This window comes from Thalassophryne amazonica, chromosome 15 (genome assembly GCF_902500255.1).
Source record: "Thalassophryne amazonica chromosome 15, fThaAma1.1, whole genome shotgun sequence".
In the NCBI taxonomy this organism is placed as follows: domain Eukaryota; kingdom Metazoa; phylum Chordata; class Actinopteri; order Batrachoidiformes; family Batrachoididae; genus Thalassophryne; species Thalassophryne amazonica.
The window spans coordinates 57,616,195-57,640,091 of NC_047117.1; the positions used below are offsets into that span (position 1 = coordinate 57,616,195).

The 23,897-nt window shown below is 41.6% G+C and overlaps 1 protein-coding gene across 6 annotated transcripts in view; it reads left to right on the top strand.

Moving 5' to 3' along the window:
• LOC117526752 (nucleosome-remodeling factor subunit BPTF-like) overlaps positions 1-23,897 on the top strand; it is a 119,605-nt gene that overhangs the window by 79,496 nt on the left and 16,212 nt on the right. For 5 of the 6 annotated variants that reach the window (XM_034188822.1, XM_034188825.1, XM_034188826.1 and 2 more), the window contains exons 22-31: positions 2,605-2,732; positions 3,004-3,118; positions 5,179-5,399; positions 5,605-5,845; positions 6,006-6,268; positions 10,788-10,901; positions 13,756-13,917; positions 17,222-17,304; positions 22,879-23,104; positions 23,211-23,536. In XM_034188822.1, coding sequence (XP_034044713.1) covers positions 2,605-2,732; positions 3,004-3,118; positions 5,179-5,399; positions 5,605-5,845; positions 6,006-6,268; positions 10,788-10,901; positions 13,756-13,917; positions 17,222-17,304; positions 22,879-23,104; positions 23,211-23,536 — 1,879 coding nt within the window. The remainder of the gene's footprint in view (positions 1-2,604; positions 2,733-3,003; positions 3,119-5,178; positions 5,400-5,604; positions 5,846-6,005; positions 6,269-10,787; positions 10,902-13,755; positions 13,918-17,221; positions 17,305-22,878; positions 23,105-23,210; positions 23,537-23,897) is intronic. The other variant, XM_034188824.1, reaches the window with a different exon arrangement.

Below are 23,897 nucleotides of genomic sequence, written 5' to 3' on the forward strand. Positions count from 1 at the left end.
ACCAATATTGCTTTTGTATGTTCCAGAAACAATTACTTTCATATATTATCTCCTGTTTTACCACAAAAGAGTACGTGATATCTCCAGGTGATCCAGAATACAAGCTGACATTCTGAAAGGAAGTAGGTAATTTGATCATATCACACCTGTCTTGGCTTCCCTTCACTGGCTTGCTGTTAAAGTTTGAGCTGATTTTAATTTAGTCTAAGTTCTACTGTTCATTCATAAAATTATTAAGGGGTGCGCGGTATCTTAATCTATTGGAACTCCTTATGTACCACCTTGTGCATTGTGTTCTCAGGATGCTGGTTTGCACTGTGTTCCTAAGGTTAAGAAGCTGTATGAAGAGTTCCTCCCCCCCGACTTCTTGGCTCACTTTGCTTCTTGACATCAGAATATCCAATTCTGTTGAATGTTTAGTCTCAAAACATATATTTTGTGGTGTTGTGGGGTTTTTTATATTAGTATTGTGTGTATGCAATTGGTGTTTTGATTTTTAAATTGTTTTATCACCATTACATTTTAATGTTTGTGCTCAGCACTTTAAAGTATATTATACAAATGCTCAAATGATGATAATTTTTACTGTGCTGGGGAAAAAGCATTTTTGCTTTTGTGTTACCTAGATGTTTTTTTAAAAGTAGGTAACATAGTAGTAATCTCTGAATCTTTTTGCTACTTTTGCTTGGGGTTGCCACAGCAGATCAAATATATATGGGCATGTTGATATGGCATACGTTTTATGCTGGATGTTGTTTCTGTCACAACTCCAGTTGCACAAAGAGATTAGAGGACAGATAACCTTCGATTTCCGGATCTTCTTGACATGAGGCAAGAGCTCTATCACTGCGCCAGCTGGTTAAATAATCGTAATATATAATAATATTCGTATAGTACTAAGTATTTTTTTAAGTGTATATGAACTTCAAATTTTCAGTTTTGTAAGACGTGCTACAACAGGTATTTATAGTCATGATGCTATAAAACTTTGAATCTAACTCTATGCAAATTAATCAGAAAAACGCCAGATAAAATGAAAAATGGTATTTTTCTAATGATACAAGGAAAGTTCTTTTTCTTACCTTTGAGAAGAGAAGTTTGGGTGAAGTGTAACCATATTATGGACATGTGTGTTTATCCACCATGACTGTTGGGCGCCTTGCTTGTTTTGGAAGAGCTTACGGAAGTTAGTTCAGGAAAACAAGTTTATCCTGAGGTCTGCTTCCACCAGACACGTAGCCTTCTATAAAGAGATTTTTCTTTTTCCCCCTCACTCCTGTCATCACAGACCCTGATCTCTGCAAACACCCAGCCCATAGAAACAAGCATTTGATGTGTATGACCCGTGCAGCAACTCCCAAAGTCTTATAACCGGTCTTAAAGTCCCTGTTTGATGAGGGAGACCCTTGATGTATAGGTTTACCTGCATGGTTGTGGTCATAAAACCACAGTAAGAAATCTACAGCAAAAAAAACAGTCACATGAATAAAAGAGGGTTTCCATTTCTGCCACCAGCTCCACGTAAACACATAAAAGCGCAGAGCGTCATGAACAAATATGAATGAAGTTAAAAAGTAGGACATGGATTCATGTATTATTTATGAGGGGTTTCAGACATGTTGAGGACAAACCCAGCTGAACTTTCAATGAGCCTTTGAACATTTTGTTTACCTGCTCAACTAATGTTTACCGTTTCTATGATCAAAAGCTGGACATTTTGCAAGGAGTTAAGCCTTCAAATAATGTATTAAGCAACAGTCAATGCAGGACTGGTGTGTAAATTCTGTTTTAGAATGGAGAAATATTTATGCACTACTTTGATTTGGTTGTGCTGGAGTTGTTTCTTTGTTGGATTTTGAGTGGTTTTTGTAGTTTGATATAGTATGATTAAAATAATAGTCTAACAGTGTGCAAAATATTTCAGTTCACTGAAATCTTCAACAGCATGCAAGTATTTCTCAGTCATCATCTTGACCCTGTCTGCTGCCTTTCTCATACTTTATTTTTAGAAAGTACCTCATCTCTACCTGTCTATCCATGAGTACTGTAGGTGCAACTCCTCCGAGATTGTTTGGTAGCCAGAGTGCAGCCTCTTGCAGGGACCTTCTCTGGCCTCTAGGATTGATTGTGAGTCAAAGATTGTCTGGAGGAGAGATGATATGACAACTGAGAATTTGTAGCAGGCAAAGGAAGTCTCTCATTGAAATATGATAAAAGATACACTTAGACGCGCCAGCGCATCCGTGGGCCCTAGGAGAGTACTGGGAGATAAATGGACTTTTATCGTTGCCTTAATACATCATATTTGTCAAGTGCATGAACACATGTTGACTAGTTTGTTAATTGAGGTATTTCATTACAAAATACTTGATACAATATGTGCAAGTGACTCATTTTGTGAACTTGATCACAGGTATCTAGTTTGTACGGCTTTTTTTAAAGCACCAGTTGTGATATGTTCTTGTCTAATTATCAGAATCGACCTATTACAACCTCTAAAACCTTGCCCCAGACTCTAGCCCAACCACTCAAGTCTCTTCCTTTTAATTTCTTAGACCTCCAAGTCTGCCCACTTTCCCACATATCATAATTTTCTTTCTGCAGGTGTGGTTCAGCAAAAAGTTTTGGGCATTATTCCATCCAGTACAGCAGGTGGTGCGCAGAGTTTTGCCCCTTTCCAGCCCCGGTCAACACTCAACATTAAGGCCAACACTGCAGGCTCCCAGCAGCAGGTAACCTGGTTTTCTCCATGCACTGAAATATTTACTGATCAGATTTGACATAACTTTGCCATCACTGTGTATCTGCCTGCCAGACATTATCAAATACACTTTACAGTTGTGTAGAAGTCACTGATTCTTTCCAAATGTGTTCTCAGCCATTTGACCTTAATGCTTGAAATCCCAGACAAGATATGCAAGTAGTTTTGCTAGTTTCTGAGAAAATAGGAAGAAGTAAGATTTTAAAAGAATTCATTACTTGTCACTGATAATGTCCTCTTAGGTTTTGTCAGCTGGTGGTCAGATCCGTCCAGGGATGGCAGTGATTCGAACCCCCATTCAGCAAACTGGAACCATGGGAAAAGCAATCATCCAAACACCACTTGTGGTCCAACAAGGTGAAATCATGTTTGAGTTTGATCAAATGTTCTGCCTCTCTGTGTGATGTTCTCTCCTCTTTGTAAGTCCATCTGTTTGTGTGCATATGAATGTGTGCTTCTCAGGCTCTAAACTAATGCCACTTTCCCATGTGGGTCACTGTAGCAGAGTGATGTGAACCACATTACACTCAGAAACATTTCTAATGTGGCCTGACGGCAGGGAATACCCGTTGCCACCAGTGAAACTTTGGTCTCACTTAGGGATAGGACCCAACTGTGATGGTCTGTGCTTATGACTGAGCTGTCTATGTGACAACTGGAGAGTTGTTTTCATACATCAGCCAGTAATTCAGTGTCATTTCCTCTTTGTTGATGTTTTCTGTCAGTAATGTAAGGTAAAGCAGCATAACCGCTGTGTGTTAGCTGCTGTTCAAGCAGCAGTTTAAATTATACCTGTTCAGGTTGTGTGCATTCAAGCTGTGCTCTGATCAGAGGTTCTGCTTGTGTTTATTATAACCTGACCAAACGTGTGGGATTATGTAATAACACCAAGGAAGTTTGTTTGTCCAAAGGCTCTCTGTTTGTCAGGCGATATAGCAAAAAGTATGAAACGGATTCTGATGTTTGTAATCTCTGCCACTAGGAGAGGTGCAGTGCAAACATGCATTTAATTTGATGAATTAATACTTTTTCGTTTTTTGAAATTAGGTTTTATGAAAAAAAATTTTATATAGCAATTTTCTTACAATGAGATTTGTCTGGCTGATTTTTCAAAAACTATTGAACAGAAACATTTTAAGTTAAGCCCCTTTCACACCTGGCCCACTTCGAGTTGCGGCGTCATGACGACGCCACGTGGGTGCAACCTAGTGCCGAGACAATGTAGCTCAACCCCAGAACACCGTGATGGATGCAAAGGACGACGCGAATCGGACACCAAAAATTAAACGTTTAATTTTTTTCTGCGTTGAGCACAGGATGCAGAAAGGTAGTGGGACGTCACCCGATGCCAATTTATGACTCCCCTGCTGTGTTCCATTGTTCCTGAAGTATAAATCAGGCAGGATTGTTTTTATACCATGTACACAATGCAGTAAAACTACACGCTCAAAGAGCACAGAAAAAAAAATGCTCATCCTGGCTGCTGCTGCAGTTCCTCACTCTTAAATTCTCTCACAGCTGTGTTTAAAGTCCATAAAAGTCCTGCTCACAGACTGATTGCCAGAGACAGGACATATCCACATTTAGTAAAAAGTCCGGACATCTCTAGTCCACTCACGGATGATTCGTTCGCACGCGCACATGTGAACAATTAAAAGAAAAAAAACTGGCTGGCTGTAGGCAGTTCCTCGCTCTCCTCTCAAACTGTCTCATAGTTGTGTTAAATAAAGGACAAAAAAGGACATATGTCCTGCTCACAGACTGATTGCCAGAGACAGGACATGTCCACATCAAGTATAACTCCAGACAGCTCCACATTTACTCATGGACTGTTCGTTCGCACGTGCACGCGTAACTCGTAGTCAGAGGAAGTAAGATAAACTATAACAGAAATCAGAGCACAGACCTGCATCCCTACAGTCCTGCACAACAACAAATATAAACTAGAAGGGAAATCAGAGTGCGCAGTCTGGCTGCAGATCCTCCCCTGCGTTCTCACCTCCTCTCTGCCCCCCTGCTACGCGCACCTGACGCAGACATTCCTGCATCGTCATGACGCTGCATGAAGCAACTCGAAGCAGGCCCGGTGTAAAAGTGGCTTTAGGCTAATATATAATGCCAGTAGTAGAGGTGCAGTGCAGATTTCACAAGCAGATGTGCCAGTGTGTTGCCAACAAGTGTCCATAATGTCACATGATGACCTCTCATCAAAAAAGAAAAATGCCAAAATGGCTTTGTTGCTGGCACTGTGTCAACGAACATTTCTCCAAAGATGGTACTGTGCAGGTTGGTGTATTGCTTTTGGAAGATAATTCTTCCTTTTTTGTACACTCCGATGTCATGACCACTGAGTGTGTTCGTATGACCTTTACATGTAGTGTTTAAGATCATGTTTTTATGACATCTTTTTCTTCCAGGTCAAGGTGGACAACAAGTAGTGACACAGATCATTCGCAGTCAGCCTGTTTCTACTCCAGTGTCTGGAGCCAGTGCTGTCACTACACTTACCAGTCAGGGGACGTCCAGTCCCACAGTGGCAGGACAGCCAGCAGGCCAAGCAAGTCCTGGAATGACCAGGGCCCAGCAGGGGCAAGGCCAGGTTAAACTCACGCTGGCACAACTCACCCAGCTTGCACAGGTTAGCCAGGTAGAACTAAGAGAAGGAAATAAGAAATTATTTTGGAATGATCAGGTTTAAACATAATTAAATAACTAAATAAACAAAAGATTCCTGAAATGTGTGAAGTTACTGAGTTGTATACTAATAAGTTTCATAAAATGTATGATTTTAGGTGATTCACTCTAAATTCAACACACTGTGTACTTTGTTCTGTCTCTTATAGAAACAGCAAGCAGGATCAGGTGCAGATCGGCAGGCCGGGGTTGGCGGTACCCAGCACAGTCTGACAGTGATGATTCAAGGCCAGGGTCAGACAACAGGCCAACTTCAGCTCATACCACCTGGGGTCACTGTCATCCCAGGACCTAGCCAGCAGCTCATGCAGGCAGCGCTGCCTAATGGCCAGATGCAGCGTTTCCTCTTCACTCCCGTAGCTTCAGCTTCCACACACACGCCAAGCACAGGTATCATAAGCATCACACATTGAAACTTGGAGGCAGATGAAACATATGAAATGTTGTGAATTTTGAACTTGTTGATTCCTTTGAGTGATTTGAAGTCAGTACCCAAGGAACATATTTATTTGTAAGAAGTCAGATATATTCTGTCTCTCGCTCTCTCCAGCCACTTCTGTCCCCAGCCAACCGCACGCTGCTTCCACAAAAGCCCCTGCCCAGCAGGCCGCCGCCCCTGTCCAGGCAGGGGCCACAGCCAGCACGCTCCCCTCAGGCAGTCCTCAGGGTCAGTTACCCCCACAGACGCAGGCTCACATGCCCATGCAGTCCCCAACTCCCCTGCAGGTAAAAACGCAGGGAGGCAACACCCAGATGCATCTGCAGCAGACCTCCCAACTCATCAGCGTGTCTGGGCTGCAGCAGCAGGTACAGGTATGAACAGCTTTAACAAAGACATGCTCAGGGTTCCTGCAGATCCTTAAAAAGTCATATGGGCATTTAATTTTTCAATCTAAAAATAAGGCCTTAATTGGTATTAAAATGGCTTAAATCAATCTTTTAGATGTCTTAAGCAAGTATTAGTTGTCTGGACAAGTGCTAAATCATACTTGGTGTTCCAACATTATGATTAAATCTCGGCATGACCTGATCTGATGAAATCCCATTGGAATCACCCAGATAGTTTTTTTTTTTTTTTTCTGAAAAATTTAACATGATTCACCAAATTAGTGCGTGTTTACTGCTGCTTAACTACAGAGCTGCACATTATTACTGCTTTTGTTTAAATAAACAGTCTTTATTTTTTTCATTCACACAAACCAGCAATAATCTCCTGTCTTCCTCCTGATGCTGACAGAAATTAAGCTCACCCCCACCCCCTTAGACTAAGGGTCTACTTTTAAAGGCATTTAAATGATATTTTTTGCACATATTAAAAACAATAATAATAATCCAAAAAATGATGATTATAATGAATCTATTCACACTAAGCCAGCCTTGATTTACTTAGTTAGCAATACTCTGAGTGTCCTGAAGTAGTGGTGTAGTATAGCGTCCTGAGTGGTATTTTGTGCCATTTGCCCTGTAGGGCACAAAGCAGACACACTTTCAATTAGCTCAGTGTAATGGGACAATATGGGAAGTGTAAATTTTTAAGGAACATTTTGGTGTGTGGATGAAACCAGTACCAAGGAACGTTTTTGAGACAAAGTGCATTTTATGCAGCAAGTTTGTTAAACTTGGCACAAAGGGAATCAAGGCAGTGGAATCTTACATGCAAAGCGAGAAGCACAAGACTGCAAAATCTACTTGCCACTAGACAGCAGTTAGGTCTTAGCTCTTTTCTGGTTCTGCACTCGTCTCCGTGACAGCTCCACCTCTGACACCAGCAGCAGTGTGAGCATATCTTCAAACAGCACTTGGCGCTACACCTACCTTATTGTGAGGTTGTTCTTAATTTCATTCAGACTGACATTAAGAAACTCTTAAGTCCTAAATCTATCTTGCCTTAAGATGTTTAAATTCTGCATGCTGTTTGATGACCCTAATTCACTCTGCTCCCACAAATATTTAGAGAGTAGACAAGCTTAAGAAAGGTACTAGTCTCAAAAACACTTAGGCTGAGCTGCAGGGTCCAGGAAAAAGATACTTTGATTTACAGTGGGGTAAAAAAAAAAGTGTTTAGTCAGCCCCTGATTGTGCAAGTTCTCCTACTTAGAAAGATGAGAGGTCTGTAATTTTCAACATAGGTACACTTCAATTATGAGAGACAAAATGAGAAAAAAAATCCATAAAATCACATTGTAGGATTTTTAAAGAATTTATTTGTAAATTATGGTGGAAAATAAGTATTTGGTCACCCACAAACAAGCAAGATTTCTGGCTCTCACAGACCTGTAACTTCTTCTTTAAGAAGCTCTTCTGTCCTCCACCTGTTACCTGTGTTAATGGCATCTGTTGGAACTCATTATCTGTATAAAAGATACCTGTCCACAGCCTCAAACAGTCAGACTCCAAACTCAACCATGGCCAAGATCAAAGACCTGTCAAAGGACACCAGGAAGAAAATTGTACATGTGCACCAGGCTGGGAAGAGTGAATCTACAATAGTCAAGCAGGTTGGTGTGACTAAATCAACTGTGGGAACAATTGTATGAAAATGGAAGACATACAAGACCATTGATAATCTCCCTCGATCTGAGGCTCCACACAAGCTGTCATCCTGTCAGGTCAAAATGATCATGAGAACGGTGAACAAAAATCCCAGAACTACATGGAGGGACCTGATGAATGACCTGCAGAGAGCTGGGACGAAAGTAACAAAGGCTACATACTACGCAGAGAGGGAATCAAATCCTGTAGTGCCAGGCGTGTCCTCTTGCTTAAGCCAGTACATGTCCAGGCCCATCTGAAGTTTGCCAGAGAGCATATGAATGATCCAGAAGAGGATTGGGAGAATATCATGTGGTCAGATGAAACCAAAATAGAACATTTTGTTAAAAACTCAACTTGTCATGTTTGGCGGAAGAACAATACTGAGTTGCATTCCAAGAACATCATATCTACTGTGAAGCATGGAGGTGGAAACATCATGCTTTGGGGCTGTTTTTCTGCAAAGGGGACAGAACGACTGATCTGTGTTAAGGGCAGAATGAACGTGGCCATGTATCGTGAGATTTTAAGCCAAAACCTCCTTCCATCAGTGAGAGCATTGAAGATGCAATGTGGCTGGGTCTTCCAGCATGACAATGATCCCAAACACACCGCTCGGGCAACGGAGTGGCTCCGTAAAAACCATTTCAAGGTCCTGGAGTGGGCAAGCCAGTCTCCATACCTCAACCCCATAGAAAATTTGTTGAGGGAGTTGAAAGTCCATGTTGCCCAGCTACAGCCCCAAAACATCACTGCTCTAGAGGAGATCTGCATGGAGGAATGAGCCAAAATACCATCTACAGTGTGTGCAAACCTGGTGAAGACTTACAGGAAATGTTTGACATCTGTCATTGCCAACAAAGATTATGTTACAAAGTACTGAGTCGAACTTTTATTATTGACCAAATACTTATTTTTCACCATAATTTACAAATAAATTCTTTAAAAATCCTACAATGTGATTTCCTGTTTTTTTTTTTTTTTTTTTGTCTCTCATAGTTGAAGTGTACCTATGATGAAAATTACAGACCTCTCTCATCTTTCTAAGTAGGAGAACTAACACAATCAGGGACTAACTAAATACTTTTTGGCCCCGCTGTATTTCCATTTAACCCTGAGCACAGTACAGTCAAACAAGACAAGATTAGTGTGGATGATAGCCATACTCATCCCTTCTACCATCACTGTAAAAAAACAAACAAACAACAAAACAAGGACCACAGGACTTAATGACTTCAGTCCCATTGCCCTGACCTAATGAAGTCTTTTCATCACTTTGTACTGTCTCATCTATAAACCATCACAGACCCACTCCTGGACCCCGTTGTCATTAGGTCTGTGAAAGATGGAATAAACATGGTCACCTGCTTAATCATCCAGCACTATGTAGGATCTTATGCCATGCATTCAAGCTCCAGCTTTAACAATGTCATCCTGTCTCTGCTGCAAGACACATTCCCCCACCTGGATCTGTCTTACTCCACCTGCAGGTGGATGAGTGACTGCCTGTTTGACAGGAAACTACATGAAGCTCAAGAAACATGTCTCTGACTCTTGTACCATCACCACCAGTTCCTGTCACAGCTGCATCCTTTTTCTTCTGTTCTTCTCCCTGTACACAAACACCTGCACCTCCCAGAATCCATCCAGCTCCTGAAGTTCACTTGGAAGAATCCAGGCCCACCTGGCCTTATTACGTAGTATGATTCCCCCAGTGGGCTCTATGAAGTCACTTCACTTCCTGGGCACCATCATTACTCAGGATCTCAAGTGAAAGCTGAAGGTCTACTTCTTCTACAGTCTGCCTCATCAGTAAGACCCGGGACCTCCCTTCTATCACCAGCTGTGATCCTGAATCTCACCAAACCGTTATACACACCTATTCTTATAGCACTTTTCATGTCTAGTTTTTAGGGATGTGACTCGTTCAGCAACTCACGATTCAATTTGATTCCGATTCTTGGGGTGACGATTCCATTCAGACTTGATTTTCGATTCAAAGAGCTCTGAGAAATAGTTATATTACTTAAAAAATGTTTATGTTTAAGAAAATGCAGCTTTACACGGTGCTTTGCTCATTCGGAGTTGGCTGGCAGTTTAACCCTCTTTTAGCTCCGGGTGATGGCGTAGCATGTGGGCTTGCGGATTTGAAGTGTTTCCAAAGTACTTGACTTTCATTTTGCAGATTTTGCACACTGCATAAGTCATGTCAAGCTCCTTCTTACGCAGCAAATAATAAAATCCAAAATGCGCCCAAACATTTGCTTTCAGCAAAGACGGTGCTGGCTGAATTAGCTCTTCGTCCGCCATGCTAAGCTACAGCCACTGAACTCTGCAGCTCACGAGTGTTTTAAGCACGCCAGACCACCCCCCCACCCCTTGCGGGTACGCTGGAGTACGGAAGCCATTGCTTGACATACAGTACACGCAGCGAGTAAGCAAGAAAATTTTAAAAAAAATGCTTTTTAAAAATCGATTTTTGGACATTTTGGATCGATTCAGAATCGCGATTCGGACGTGAATCGATTTTTTTCTGACTCCCCTACTAGTTTTGTTACTATATTTTATATTCATTGCATTTGTTGCACAGTATTTGTTTTTACTGCACTTTTGGTGAAATTATTGTGCACTATGTTCAGGGTTATTCCATGTGCATGAAAACCTACTTTGGAGCCTGCTTCAGATTCTAAACATACTTTACATAACTTTAAGAGAAACCTATCATCAAAAACAGTGGTTCAGACTGATTTGTGGATCTGTTCAGGGTTTAATAATTTATCTTTGTGTGTTGTGGCTACAGGTCCTGGCCCAGCTGCAGGCCCAACAGGGTGGAGGTTCTCTGCCGCAGCACTTCAAACTGCAGCTTCCAATCCAGATACAACAAACAGGGACCACATCATCTCAGGGAGGACAGGTAGTTCTACAAATGCAAAGTTTTACTCTCCATCCCCTTATTGTCCCCACAATGTTGCTGCATAAGTTATGTGAAGAGGCTTGCGTGAGCGCAGTCTAAAAACTGTTTTGTCTGTTCGCATTACAACCACTGACAGTTAATGTCAGGATAATGGTGACACATTTGACAGCTTTATTGTTGTGCATTTTTAGTTATTGTTGTGTTCATCCACTGAATGATTGCTATAAACGTGTCCATGAAATGTGCCCGATGTACTGGTAACACCGCGCACCTGTCCCGTCAATACACAAAACTGGTGTAGCCGTCAAACGTTTTAGATGTAAAAAGTTCATTTTGTTGGGCCCCGTTCAATGTGGAACAGTTTTTGACTTTCTTCAACTGTCTAATAGATGCTATTCCACAGAGCGCGGTTCCTTTCCATTTCATCCTGAATAGCAAATTGGGGCATGTTTTGAAGCATCGTAGTAACTTCTTGATCCATCATTTGTGAATCTTGAACAAATTTGGTATATGCAAGTAGTTAAGGCAATAATCAGAGCCAGTTTTGAAATCAGGGTAACATGTTTGAGCTGTTCAAAAATTTCATCCCAATTTGCCACCTCTGTGTCATTACGCGGCCACTTCCAGGTGTTCGTAGTCTTAACAGCCTCAATCATTGTCAAACATCTTTAAACGGTGTTTAAAGATGCACAGAGGGCAGTTCTTAGCACCTGGATCATCCCACGCGCGCATGCGCAGAGGTCGCAGTGTTATACCAACAAAGTCACGTTCATGGGCATGACCTGGGTGACGTCAGCAACAATATATAAGACTGTGTCACCCAGCATTCTGTTCTTTCAGAATCTATCAACCAGACTCTGAGTGACAAACAACTCTTGTGATCATCCGGAATTCATAGAACCATAGTTACATACGTAACTCTCGCTCTGTTTCATTCCTTCTGACCCTTAAAGGGTGGTGCTTAACACCAGGTTGACCTCATACCAACAAGGTCGCAAGGAATCTGCGCTTATTGATCCTCAGTTGAAGTTTGAAGAAGGCGATAATACAGCTGTTGTCACAGGGTGAGGAGCAGCCACATTAACTCTGTAAAATGGGCAAAAGTACAGGAGGAAGCCCATGTTGCTGCAGCACAGATGTCACTCAGTGGAACGCTTCTCAGGGCAGCTCAGGAAGTGGATATGCCCCGGGTTGAATGACATATGACTGGAGGAGGTTGATGGTCCCCAGTCCTGTAAGCCCGCAATATAGCATCAACAATCCAATGTGACAGTCTTGTTTGGACAAGGCACAGCACTTCCTGTACCCCATAGTAGGCAAACAGAACATCAGTTCTGCAGAACTCAGCTGTCAATTCAGCGTAACATCTAAGTGTATGAATGGACACAACAGACTAGAATTAGTCTCTGCACTAGATTGTGGGGCAAAGACAGCCAAGGTAACAGGCTGATTAACATGAAAAGCCAAACCTCGCTTTAGTAGAAAGGTTAGGTCATACTGTAACCCCTGACCCATCAGAATTCCACTGCACACAGTTCTCAGCGATTGACAAGGCATCAACAGGAGCTCATCAACAGGCTTTGTGGATGAAATAGCAAGGAGGAATGCAGTCTTAACAAACAACCATCTGAGGTCACCGCCTCCTAGTGGCTCAAACGGTGGGGAACTTCAACCCTCTAGGACCAATGGAAGGTCCCAGGATGGCACACATGCAACCATTGGAGGCCGCAGCTGGAGATCACCTCTTAAAAAATGGCATATCAAAGAGTGCGACCCTATGGACTGACCATCCACCATAATGTGCCGAGCAGAGACACAACATTGCTAAGCAGCATTGGCACAGAGCAACACTCTGGGTCTACATCCTGTGTACTGCACCAACGGTTAAAAAGTTTCCATCTTTTGTCATATAATGCCCTAGTGGAGGATGCAGAAGCATTAAGTACAGTCTGTACAACAGCTTGAGCTCAAGAGATCAGCATGGAGTCTGGCCCTTCAGGGATAACACATACAGCTGAAGACGTTCTGGGTGAGGATGCTAAATGAACTCCTCCAGCTGTGACAACAGGTCCCTCCTCTGAGGGAGAGGCCATGGTCCCCACTGAGGAGCATTAGAACCACGAGGAACCATGTCCTGCTCGGCCAGTATGGAGCTGTTAGCAACACTGTGTGATTGCTCATGCATATACTGTGTAGTGTCAGCATGTAGGGAGAAGGATGCTGAGGATAGTCACCAGGCAGTAGGAGAAGAGGGAGGCCAAAGAGGAGGTTTATGGATGTGCTGAGACATGCAGGTGGTTGGTGTGACAGAGGTGGTCACAGAGGACAGAGTGAGATGGAAATGATTTATCTGCTGTAGCGACCCCTAACAGGAGCAGCCAAAGGAAAAGGTTGTTGTTTTGTTTGTTTTGGGGCACGGTGGGGAGTGGTATTGGGTTTTTTTGTTGGAAACCTTTTGTTTTGGAAGAAAGTGTACTGAATACTTGGCCAAAACTCTGCTGTCAACACAAAATGATTGCCAAAAATAACTAATTTTTCAATGTCAAAAGTGGGCACATTTTACTTGTTTATATTTATTTATAAATATTAGCTGTTTAGCAGCTTCTCATTATGTTACAAATGAATGTATTTAAAACCTTTGAGAGCACTGTGGCTCACCGATGAGTTTAATGGAGGATCCAAAATATTATAATTCCCATACGAAGACCTCACGGTTACTCATTCTCTACTCAATTAAACAATTACAGGAGCGTTTGGATCAGCGTCTTGGACAGTGTTATTCAATAATAATAATATCATTTATAACACATTTGTGTAAGCTTTAGTTTGTTGTCTGTAATGTGTGTCTGTGCAGATTGGAAACGTGGTGACCATCCAGGCAGCATCTGTCCAGGAGCAGCTGCAGAGGATCCAGCAGCTCCGAGAGCAGCAGCAGCAGAAGAGAAGACAAGCTGCAGAGGCCAAGAGAGAACAAGCCCTTACTGCAGCCAGCCAGAGCGACATCATCCAGAAACAGGTCTGTATTCGCACGTATGTGTGCCCATAGCAACCCGATTTTCTGTGACCTCCAGCCCTTCACAGTGATTAGGTTTATTTTTACAGCTTGGCCTGTGTTTGTGAGTGTGATGTTCTTTTACATACTTTTCGACTGCATGTGTGTGTCTGTGCACATGTGATCTTGTCAGTGTAGCTAACATGCATACATGTACAGTTGTGCTCAAAGGTTTACATACCCTGACAGAAGATTAGGGTTTTTTTTTTTTGTTTTGTTTTGTTTTTTGTTTGTTTTTTTGGCCATTTTTCAGAGAATATGAATAACACAAAAACTTTTTTTCACTCAAGGTTAGTGGTTGGGTGAAGCCATTTATTTATTTACTCTTTTGAAATCATAATGACAACACAAACTACCCAAATGAACCTGATCAAAAGTTTACATACCCCTGTTCTTAATACTGTGTATTACCCCTTTAACATCACTGACAGCTTGGAGTCTTTTGTGGTCGTTCTGGACGAGGCTCTCTGATGGTAAAGCTGCCACTGAATATGTTTCAGACTTTATTTACATTAATTACAAAGAAATACAAACAGTATGGCACTTTATGGTAAATCTGCATGGAGTAGACAGTTCTCAAAAACTGAGTGACTGTGGAAGAGGGAGAAGAGTGAGTAAAGCCACCAAGACACCCAGACAATCCAGGAGAAGTTATGGGCTTATGTGGCTGTCATTGGAGAAATTGTGCCCAGTGCAAGCTTTGCATTTTGCATCACTACTCTTAGCTTCATAGTGGAGAAGAGCAGAGAAGGATTTTCTTTCATCAAAACAGATCAAATCCAGGCTTGCATCTCAGATGTACCTTCTGGCAATTTGTAGCTAAACTTTCAGGTCTTCTTTTTAAGAAAATCCTCCTCTACAAGGAGGATTTTCATATACCACTCATATACCACTTCATCATGAAGATGGATAACTGGTGATACAAAATACAAAGCTTGCACTGTGCATAATTTGTCCAATCACAGCCACGTAAGCCTATAACTTCTTCTGGGTTGTCTGGGTGTCTTGGTGGCTTTCCTCACTCTTCTCCTTCTTGCACAGTCACTCAGTTTTTGAGAACTGTCTACTCCATGCAGATTTACTATAGAGTGCCATATTGTTTGTATTTCTTTGTAATTGATGTAAATAAAGTCCGAAACATATTCAGTGGCAGCTTTACCATCAGAGAGCCTTGTCCACAACCACCACAAAAGACTCAAAGCTGTCATTGATGTTGAAGGGGGCAATACACAGTATTAAGAACAGGGGTATGTAAACTTTTGATCAGGTTCATTTGGGTAGTTCCTGTTGTCATTATGATTTGAAAAGAGTAAACACTGTTGTTTGCCAATAAATGGCTTCACCCAACCACTAACCATGAGCAAAAAAAAAGGTTTTGTGTTATTGTTCATATTCTCTGAAAAATGGTCAAAAAAAAAAAATCTGCCAGGGTATGTAAACGTTTGAGCACAGCTGTAGGCTTGTGTGTGATGCTTTGTTGCACTTAATAACCATTGGGGCACTAAGCGCATACCGCTGCTGTATTAGAATTTGGTTCAAGGACAATTCCCAGAATTTCAGTGGAATCCATCCACCATGTTTGCATATCTGACATTCTTTGGTGATGCCATAAATCATTTTAAATTGAGACTTAAGAAGGGAAATGTGTAATAAAAATAATACTATTCTACTACTTTGTGATATTTTATCTACTAACAAACACATACACAGCTGGATGTGACCTCGTAACCTTTGCTGACACCATCAGTGGAGAGTAGTGAGCCATGTACGGGAATTTTGAGTTCACATACACTCAACAAAAATATAAACGCAACACTTTTGGTTTTGCTCCCATTTTGTATGAGATGAACTCAGATCTAAAACCTTTTCCACATATACAATATCACCATTTCTCTCAAATATTGTTCACAAACCAGTCTAAATCTGTGATAGTGAGCACTGCTCCTTTGCTGAGATAATCCATCCCACCTCACAGGTGTGCCATATCAAGATGCTGATTAGACACCATGATTAGTGCACAGGTGTGCCTTAGACTGCCCACAATAAAAGGCCACTCTGAAAGATGCAGTTTTATCACACAGCACAATGCCACAGATGTCGCAAGATTTGAGGGAGCGTGCAATTGGCATGCTGACAGCAGGAATGTCAACCAGAGCTGTTGCTCGTGTATTGAATGTTCATTTCTCTACCATAAGCCGTCTCCAAAGGCGTTTCAGAGAATTTGGCAGTACATCCAACCAGCCTCACAACCGCAGACCACCTGTTACCACACCAGCCCAGGACCTCCACATCCAGCATGTTCACCTCCAAGATCGTCTGAGACCAGCCACTCGGACAGCTGCTGAAACAATCAGTTTGCATAACCAAAGAATTTCTGCACAAACTGTCAGAAACCGTCTCAGGGAAGCTCATCTGCATGCTCGTCGTCCTCATCGGGGTCTCGACCTGACTCCAATTCGTCGTCGTAACCGATTTGAGTGGGCAAATGCTCACATTCGCTGCCATTTGGCACGTTGGCGAGGTGTTCTCTTCACGGATGATGCGAAGGAGATGTGTTGCACTGCATGAGGTAAATGGTGGTCACACCAGATACTGACTGGTATCCCCCCCCAATAAAACAAAACTGCACCTTTCAGAGTGGCCTTTTATTGTGGGCAGTCTAAGGCACACCTGTGCACTAATCATGGTGTCTAAACATCTTGGTATGGCACACCTGTGAGGTGGGATGGATTATCTCAGCAAAGGAGAAGTGCTCACTATCACAGATTTAGACTGGTTTGTGAACAATATTTGAGGGAAATGGTGATATTGTGTATATGGAAAAAGTTTTAGATCTTTGAGTTCATCTCATACAAAATGGGAGCAAAACCAAAAGTGTTGCGTTTATATTTTTGTTGAGTATATGTAGTGATAAAGATCAGTGGTTCCTAACCATTGTCCTCTGGGACTCCCTAATCTGTACATTTTCCATGTCTCCATGCTCTGTCAAAATGCTGGTTATCTCATTCAGGCGTTCTCAGGCAATTGAGAGCTAACAGACAGCTGACTGAGCGAATCAGTTTTTGGCAGAGCAGAAACAGTTGGAAAATGTGCAGATTTGGGAGTTCCCAGAGGATCAGGGTTGGAAACTACTGTCATAGATATTTGTGTTAATTAGAATTTTCATTCAGTAATAAAAATGTTGCTGCAGCAAATTCCAAATATCATGATGTTAAATGTATTGCTACTTCTGACATCATCCTTCTGTGTGTATGTGTGGGTGTATAAGGTGGTGATGAAGCAAAACGCTGTCATTGAACACCTCAAGCAGAAGAAGACCTTGACGCCTGCCGAGAGAGAAGAGAATCAGAGGTATTCTTTGTTAGAGGCATTTACACTTTGCATAACACATTTTGCCATCTGTCTGGAAGCCCTTGTTTTGGCTCACGGATGGGTTTTAGTGTGTCACTGAAAGGTGGACCAACATTCCATTTCACCTCACCCACCACAGTCTGTGTCCCTAAATACACAGATTTGTCATTTTGTGTATTGAAGTGTCTAGCTGTGTATTTGAGTTCTAAAGCATCATTTTGGGAGCCGTGAGATTTATTTTGACGAGGCTTTGGTCATGGCAACGTTTAGACGACAGGACTTCATCACTGGCCAGACCAAAAAAGCACAGTGACCACATGCTTCAGACACAACTCACAGACTGTGTTGTAAAATGGAAACAATAACAGCACAGAAATGACATTTGGGTGGGTTATCTGTGGGGTTACAGTGCAGCTACGTTTATGGTAAGCCTTTGTGTCTATCTTTTTTTAGCGGGTTCATACGTTTTTCAGATGGACCATCAACAAATAGCCTGTTTGATATTGTCTCATTTGTTCATTTGACATTTTGAGCGCACGATGCAGCATGAAAAAACATCAAAAGCTGCATGTCTTCACTATGATCCCACAACCATACATAAAATCATCCACAGTGCCTATGGCCCCCAAACTGTTCTTTAGTTGGCATTATTGAGGAAAAAAAACAATCAGTCAATATTTGTAATTGTTTGCTGCTCCCCCCAGAAGACAAGGCTCAAGATAAAGATCCAGGCCTTCAAGGAGTTCCTGGACTTAGCCAGGTGAAAGTGTCATACTTGTGGTTATATTCGCTCAACTCTATGGTGAAGTTCATGTCTCTTTATCTTCAGCCTTTAACATCCAGAGAAGCTTGGGAAGAGGTTTTGGAGTTGTACCGTCCTTGGACACAGATGTTTGTTGATATTCTGCCTTTGTAGGAGAAGGAAGGTCTCTGTCTTTAGTGTCCTGGTGCTTCCAGTCTTAACTATATGGTTGTGAGACTTGGATGCTAACCAGTTATAGATGTCTTTGGTACACTGTGCACATAATTACTTTTAAGCGTGAAGGAACTATTCATCCTGTAAACCACTGCAAATCCCGGAATCCTCAACAAATTGCTTCCAACATTCTCGATCATCTTCTCAACCTTCTTCTAATCCTTTTTCATTATCGTCATGTTTACATAGTTAACAATGGTATATATTACAGTAATGTATAATATATAGTTTAGTATATATTTTGTAGTTTATGTTGTGTATCTAAGCAGCTTGGTGCCTTAGTGGTTTGCGCTGTTGCTTCACAGCAAGGAGGTTATTTGATCGCTTAACATCTGGTCCTTTCTGCATGGAGCTTGCATGTTCTCCCCTTGTTCTTGTGGGTTCACTCTGGGTGCTCTGGCTTCTTCCCACTTCCAAAGATACACAGATTAGGTGAATTGGCAGTTTGACCATTGACTGGATGGAGTAAAAGGGTATAGAAAATTAATGAATAAATAAATGTTCTGTGTTCTGTGTATAGTAAAATATAGCCTAGTTATAGATATGGCACAGGGCCTTGTTCCTGTCTAGAATCACTGCTTGTGTGTCTACCAGTGCTGGTGTTGTGTTTAGGTCACAGCAGCAACATCTGTCAGCTAATTCCACACGCATTAATGAACACCTTTCTCGCCACTACCAAGTTGTATTCCACAGCTCCTGTGTCAAAAATGATTGTTTATTGAGTAGTAAATTACAGCTACCCACAACAAAAGATGTCCAAACAAATAAAAAAATTCTGTAAGCTCCCGTTGAGCTGGATTCAAACTCTGTACAGAAAAAGCATTTTGTCACACACTAAATGTGCTCCTCTGCAGTTTGAACCACTGAGCTGTTAATTTCAGTAACATTTTCCATGTCCTGTTAACTTAGTCTGTCAGCAGCAGCAAAACAACTAGTAGAACCCTGCGGTTCACAGGGTTTTATACATTTACGTGGTAACAGTGCTGTCAGACAGCACTGTTTCGATTCAGGATTGAAAAATAGTGAATGAATGAATGGTGTAGTTCTTATCACAAATAAAACACATTCTTGTTAAAATAAGGTTAATATTATACAGGCTTGTAGCTTCTACAGGAGCAGATACTGTTGTCGCTCTTAGTGAGCCTATTTTGGATGGTTACAACTTTTTAACCCAAAATCTAAATTCATATGGATTGGATTTTTACTTCCGGACCCACCCTGTTGAGCCATGTGAGGACAGAACTGCCTTTGCATAAAACTTTATCAAAATAAATGAAACCTAAAGCAGACGAATGTTTACAATGGGGCTTTTCTTCATCCTTTCTTTTTCAAAACTCAGGGATGAGATTTTTCCACGGATTTGACAGTCCTGGGGGTCTATTTTGTGAAACGTCCAAATCCGTTGAGAAAATTTTAGGCAGCGGGGGGGTAAAAATGCAAAATAAAAAATTAATGCCAGGAGTACCTTTAGGGGCTTTCAGTGGCGTATTCGTAAAGCTGCTCATTGCAGCGTTGTTTCATTTAAATACAGCCGAAATACGCGCATACTCAGCCTTTAACAGTGTTCGTTCATACTTGCAGCTGCGTGTGTTCACGTTTTAATGTGTGCACACAGTCGCGTGTGCCATGCTGCACCAGTTTCACTGCTATTTTCTGCCTCTGTGGAAGTGCGCTCTGCTGCATGGTGTGGTCGGCTCAAAAACAGTCATTTAACATTATTATTATTTTTTATTTTATTTTTTTTATGCAGCGAGTGCGCGTTTAAATTTTAGAGTCACAGCTCTTTTCAGCTTTGATCAGACTGATCGATCAGGGCGTTTGATGAGCGCACCGACATGCAACGAGTGCGCGTTTATTTTAAAGAGTCGCAGCTCTGATTAGACACAGAGAGAGGGAGAGCGTGCGCGCGTGAGAGAGCGGGTTTATTTTATTTTATTTTAAGGAGTCTGATAGAGGAGAGAGAGCGGGTTTATTTTATTTTAAGGAGTCTGATAGAGGAGAGAGAGCAGGTTTAATTTAAGGAGACTCAGACTCTCTCTCTCTCTCTCTCTCTCTCTCTCTCTCTCTCTCTCTCTCTCTCTCTCTCTCTCTCTCTCTCTCTCTCTCTCTCTCAATTTTTTTGAGAGAGAGAGAATCAGGAATTTTTTTTCCTGATTTCTTATACTGTAGTGTTTCTTAAAGCCAGAAAGTTGCCATTTGAAATGACTTTAGTTTTGTGTCATGTCTGTGATCTGCTTTTTTTCTACAAAATTAAACAACTGAATGAACATCCTCCGAGGCCGGTGATTCCATAATTTTTGCCAGGGGTTGTACAGTAGATGGTCTTAGTAAGGGTTTACAGTTTGAATTATAGATATGAACACCTGGCATTTATAGTAGTTTTTAATATAATTTTAGTGCAATTTAAATGTTTTAAAACAGCAAAAATGCTTTGGCTCCGCCCTGGACCCGCCGGGGCCTGCGGCCCCTGGACCCTGGCTTATTTTCCTCTGAAAATTGAATTTGCCAATCTCATCCCTGAAAAGTATGTACACAGGATTGTACTGACTTCACCCTGACAACTACAGACTGTCAACATATTCACACGCTGACCTGAAACGCCAGCCCAGACTCCTGTGGCATCACTTCAGCCGTCTTCTGTCTCTCTGCTTATGTTTCATCTGTTTTCCATTTCTTGAATTTATGATCTTATTTTTTTTCCAAAACAATTCTAATAACATGGAAGTCTGACGTTGGTATGAGTGCATGTGTCCTGTTTTACTTGTTTCTCTGCCCTCACACTGTGTTTGCACTGTCTGTCAGGTTGTGCATACAGTCAGGTACATAAAGTGAGAAAATTTTTCCATTTGCTTCTGTACACCACCACAATGCAGTTGAAATGAAAGAGTCCGCAGATGCTTGAAGTGTAGATTTTTAGATTTAAATTCAAGTGGTTTTGCAAAAGTGTCATAATAACCATTTAAGAATTATATGCACTGGCATAGTTACTCTAGTTTCAAAGCTCATAAGTAACTGGACAAATTTTACAGCTTCCTTGTATTTAAATTCTTCTCTGTTCCACTCCACCATGTAGCTGCTCCCGGTGATGCAACAAAAAAGAGTGCCACTATGCACAGTTTTTCCAGTCACATCCACGGATGCCGATGACTCCTTCAGAGCTGTCATGGGTGTCTTGGTGGCTTCCCTCACTAGTATCTTTCCAGCATGGTCACTCAATTTTTGAGAATTGCCTATTTGATTCAGATTTACCAAACAGTACCATACTCAGGGCTCGACATAGCCATTTGCCCGCTGGCCCGGCGCCAATTTGGCCCACTTTCGGGCCACTATGGGCCTGTACAATTTATCAAATGATGGCCTGCTCGGGCCACTATTTAAAATTCTATTTATTTCACCATATTTTGTGGCGGCAAAGTCGAATTTCTTCACATCTCCATGTCATTAAACTTCACCAAGTCCGCCATGTTTGTTTTGGTCTCACACCACGCTCCATGCTCCCGCAGAATCTTGCGCACATTGAAACGTATGTTGTCAATGTGTGGATCATGCGTTCAGCCATTTCCGTCACCGATCTTCGGCAACGTTCATTAGCATCTTTAAATGCGTGGGAAGCTGCAGGAAACGAAGACAAACAAGACGCAAATCTAACAGAACGCTTTGAAATTCGAATTGAAATATGTTTAAACTACAACCACCCAAACCCGGACAACAACCAGGAAAGAGTTTTGCTAAAGAAATTGGCCAGAAGAGGAAGCTTAGTGATGATGAGTGATGTTGATGATGATGTCCCAACCTGGCCACAGAAATGGCCGTGGCTTGGTCATGACCAAGAGAAGAATGACGTTTTCTGCCAAATCTGCAGGGCCTATCCGTCGTATGCTGACAAATAAGTAAAGTATATGCTTGGTCCTTCTAGACCCTGGCTGTTTTGAAGCTAGTTTAAAAGTTTAACCAGCTTGCCTTTGTGGAAACCCTATGATGACAACATTAGCAAAGGAGCCAAGAATTTTTTTTTTTTTTTTTTTTTTTTCAGTTTTTAGATCTATAACTCCAATCCAGACATGGCATACTTTTTAGTTTTGATATGGACCTACATCTGTATTTTACATTTCTGACTGTGAGTTAGCCAACTCTGAGGGTTGCTTAAAAAATGCCCTCTAAATTTTATGGGAGTCACTTTATTTTTTTTACACTTGAGAATGCCATCTGATAAATTCTTTTTTGTTTGTTTGTTTGTTTTTTAACTTCATGGTCCATAGACTATTCTATTTTTTTCTGGATTGGTTTATATTAATTATATAGACAGTTTTATTTACAGGATTTCAGGGTGATTTAATCCATATATTTAGAATAAACTGCCCCAATCCAAACCTTTTGTGGTATGTGTTGCAGGCCTGAAATGCAGGATTGGATGTATAATAACAAATTAAGTGAAGTAGATCAGACAAAACGTGAAATATCTCAGGTTCATACTGTCCACAATGAAACAGAAGAAGTAAACATCTGGATCACAGTATTTTTTTTTTCCCCACATGCCCGAACCTTTTGGATTTGAGGTTGAAAATTCTCCTTTTCTTTTCCCTTTTCTGTGTGTCCAGAATGATTGTGTGCAACCAAGTGATGAAGTTCATTCTGGACCGGATAGACAAGGATGAGAGGCAGGAAGCCAAGAGGAAGAAGAAGGAAGAGTTGGTGGAGCAGAAGAGGAGGATGGCCAATGCCAACAAGCTGTCCGCTCTCCTTTGTCGGCATAAAGAGAGCCTTAAGATGGAGATCCTAAAGAAGAGGGCGCTCCTCGACAAGGAGTTACAGCTGGAGGCTCAGGTATGAAGGGAAGGAATGAAGAGTGAATTTTCAGATTCTTATTTAAATAGTGGTTGTTATTTAAAAAGGCTTCTCACCTGTAATCTGTTATATGTCTGGTCATCAGGAGGAATTAAAGAGGGACCTGTTACGGATGCGGCGGGAGAAGGAGAGGGCGGCAGCCCAGCAGGCAGCTCAGGCCGCTGCAGCCGCCGCTGCTGCTGCTGCTGCTGCCGCGCGCATTCAGCAGCAACAAACCCTGGCACACACACATGGCGTCACTGCTCAGCATCACCACGCCACCACCCACAAGAGGAAACGAGAGGAGATGAGGGAGATTGTGGCATCAGTCAAGTCCAAGAAGAAGAAAATGATCTCAACTACGAGCACCAAGGAGAGCAAGAAAGACACAAAGCTCTACTGCATCTGTAAAACGCCATATGATGAGACAAAGTATGACCACCATCTGCTAAAATACTTTATGAAGTTAACGGGAAATGTGTAATGTTAGCGGGAACATTTTAAAAATTCAAACTAAAATATCTCATTGTCACAAAATATGAATATATTGAAATATTTATAGAATCTTGAAAATGGAAGCTGGAAAGATGACCTCTAAACTTTTAAGTTGGGAAACTTTCCCTGGTGGTAATTTTCAGTCTTTAAAATTCCGGTGGAGGTTGTAATGCGTTAGCTGCCTACTAACTTCTTCTCCACCTGACCCCTTTTGGTAAAAGGTTGTATATCAAATATGATTGTTGTAACAGTTATAAATTCCATCACATACTACACTACTCCATCAGTACTTGTCTGT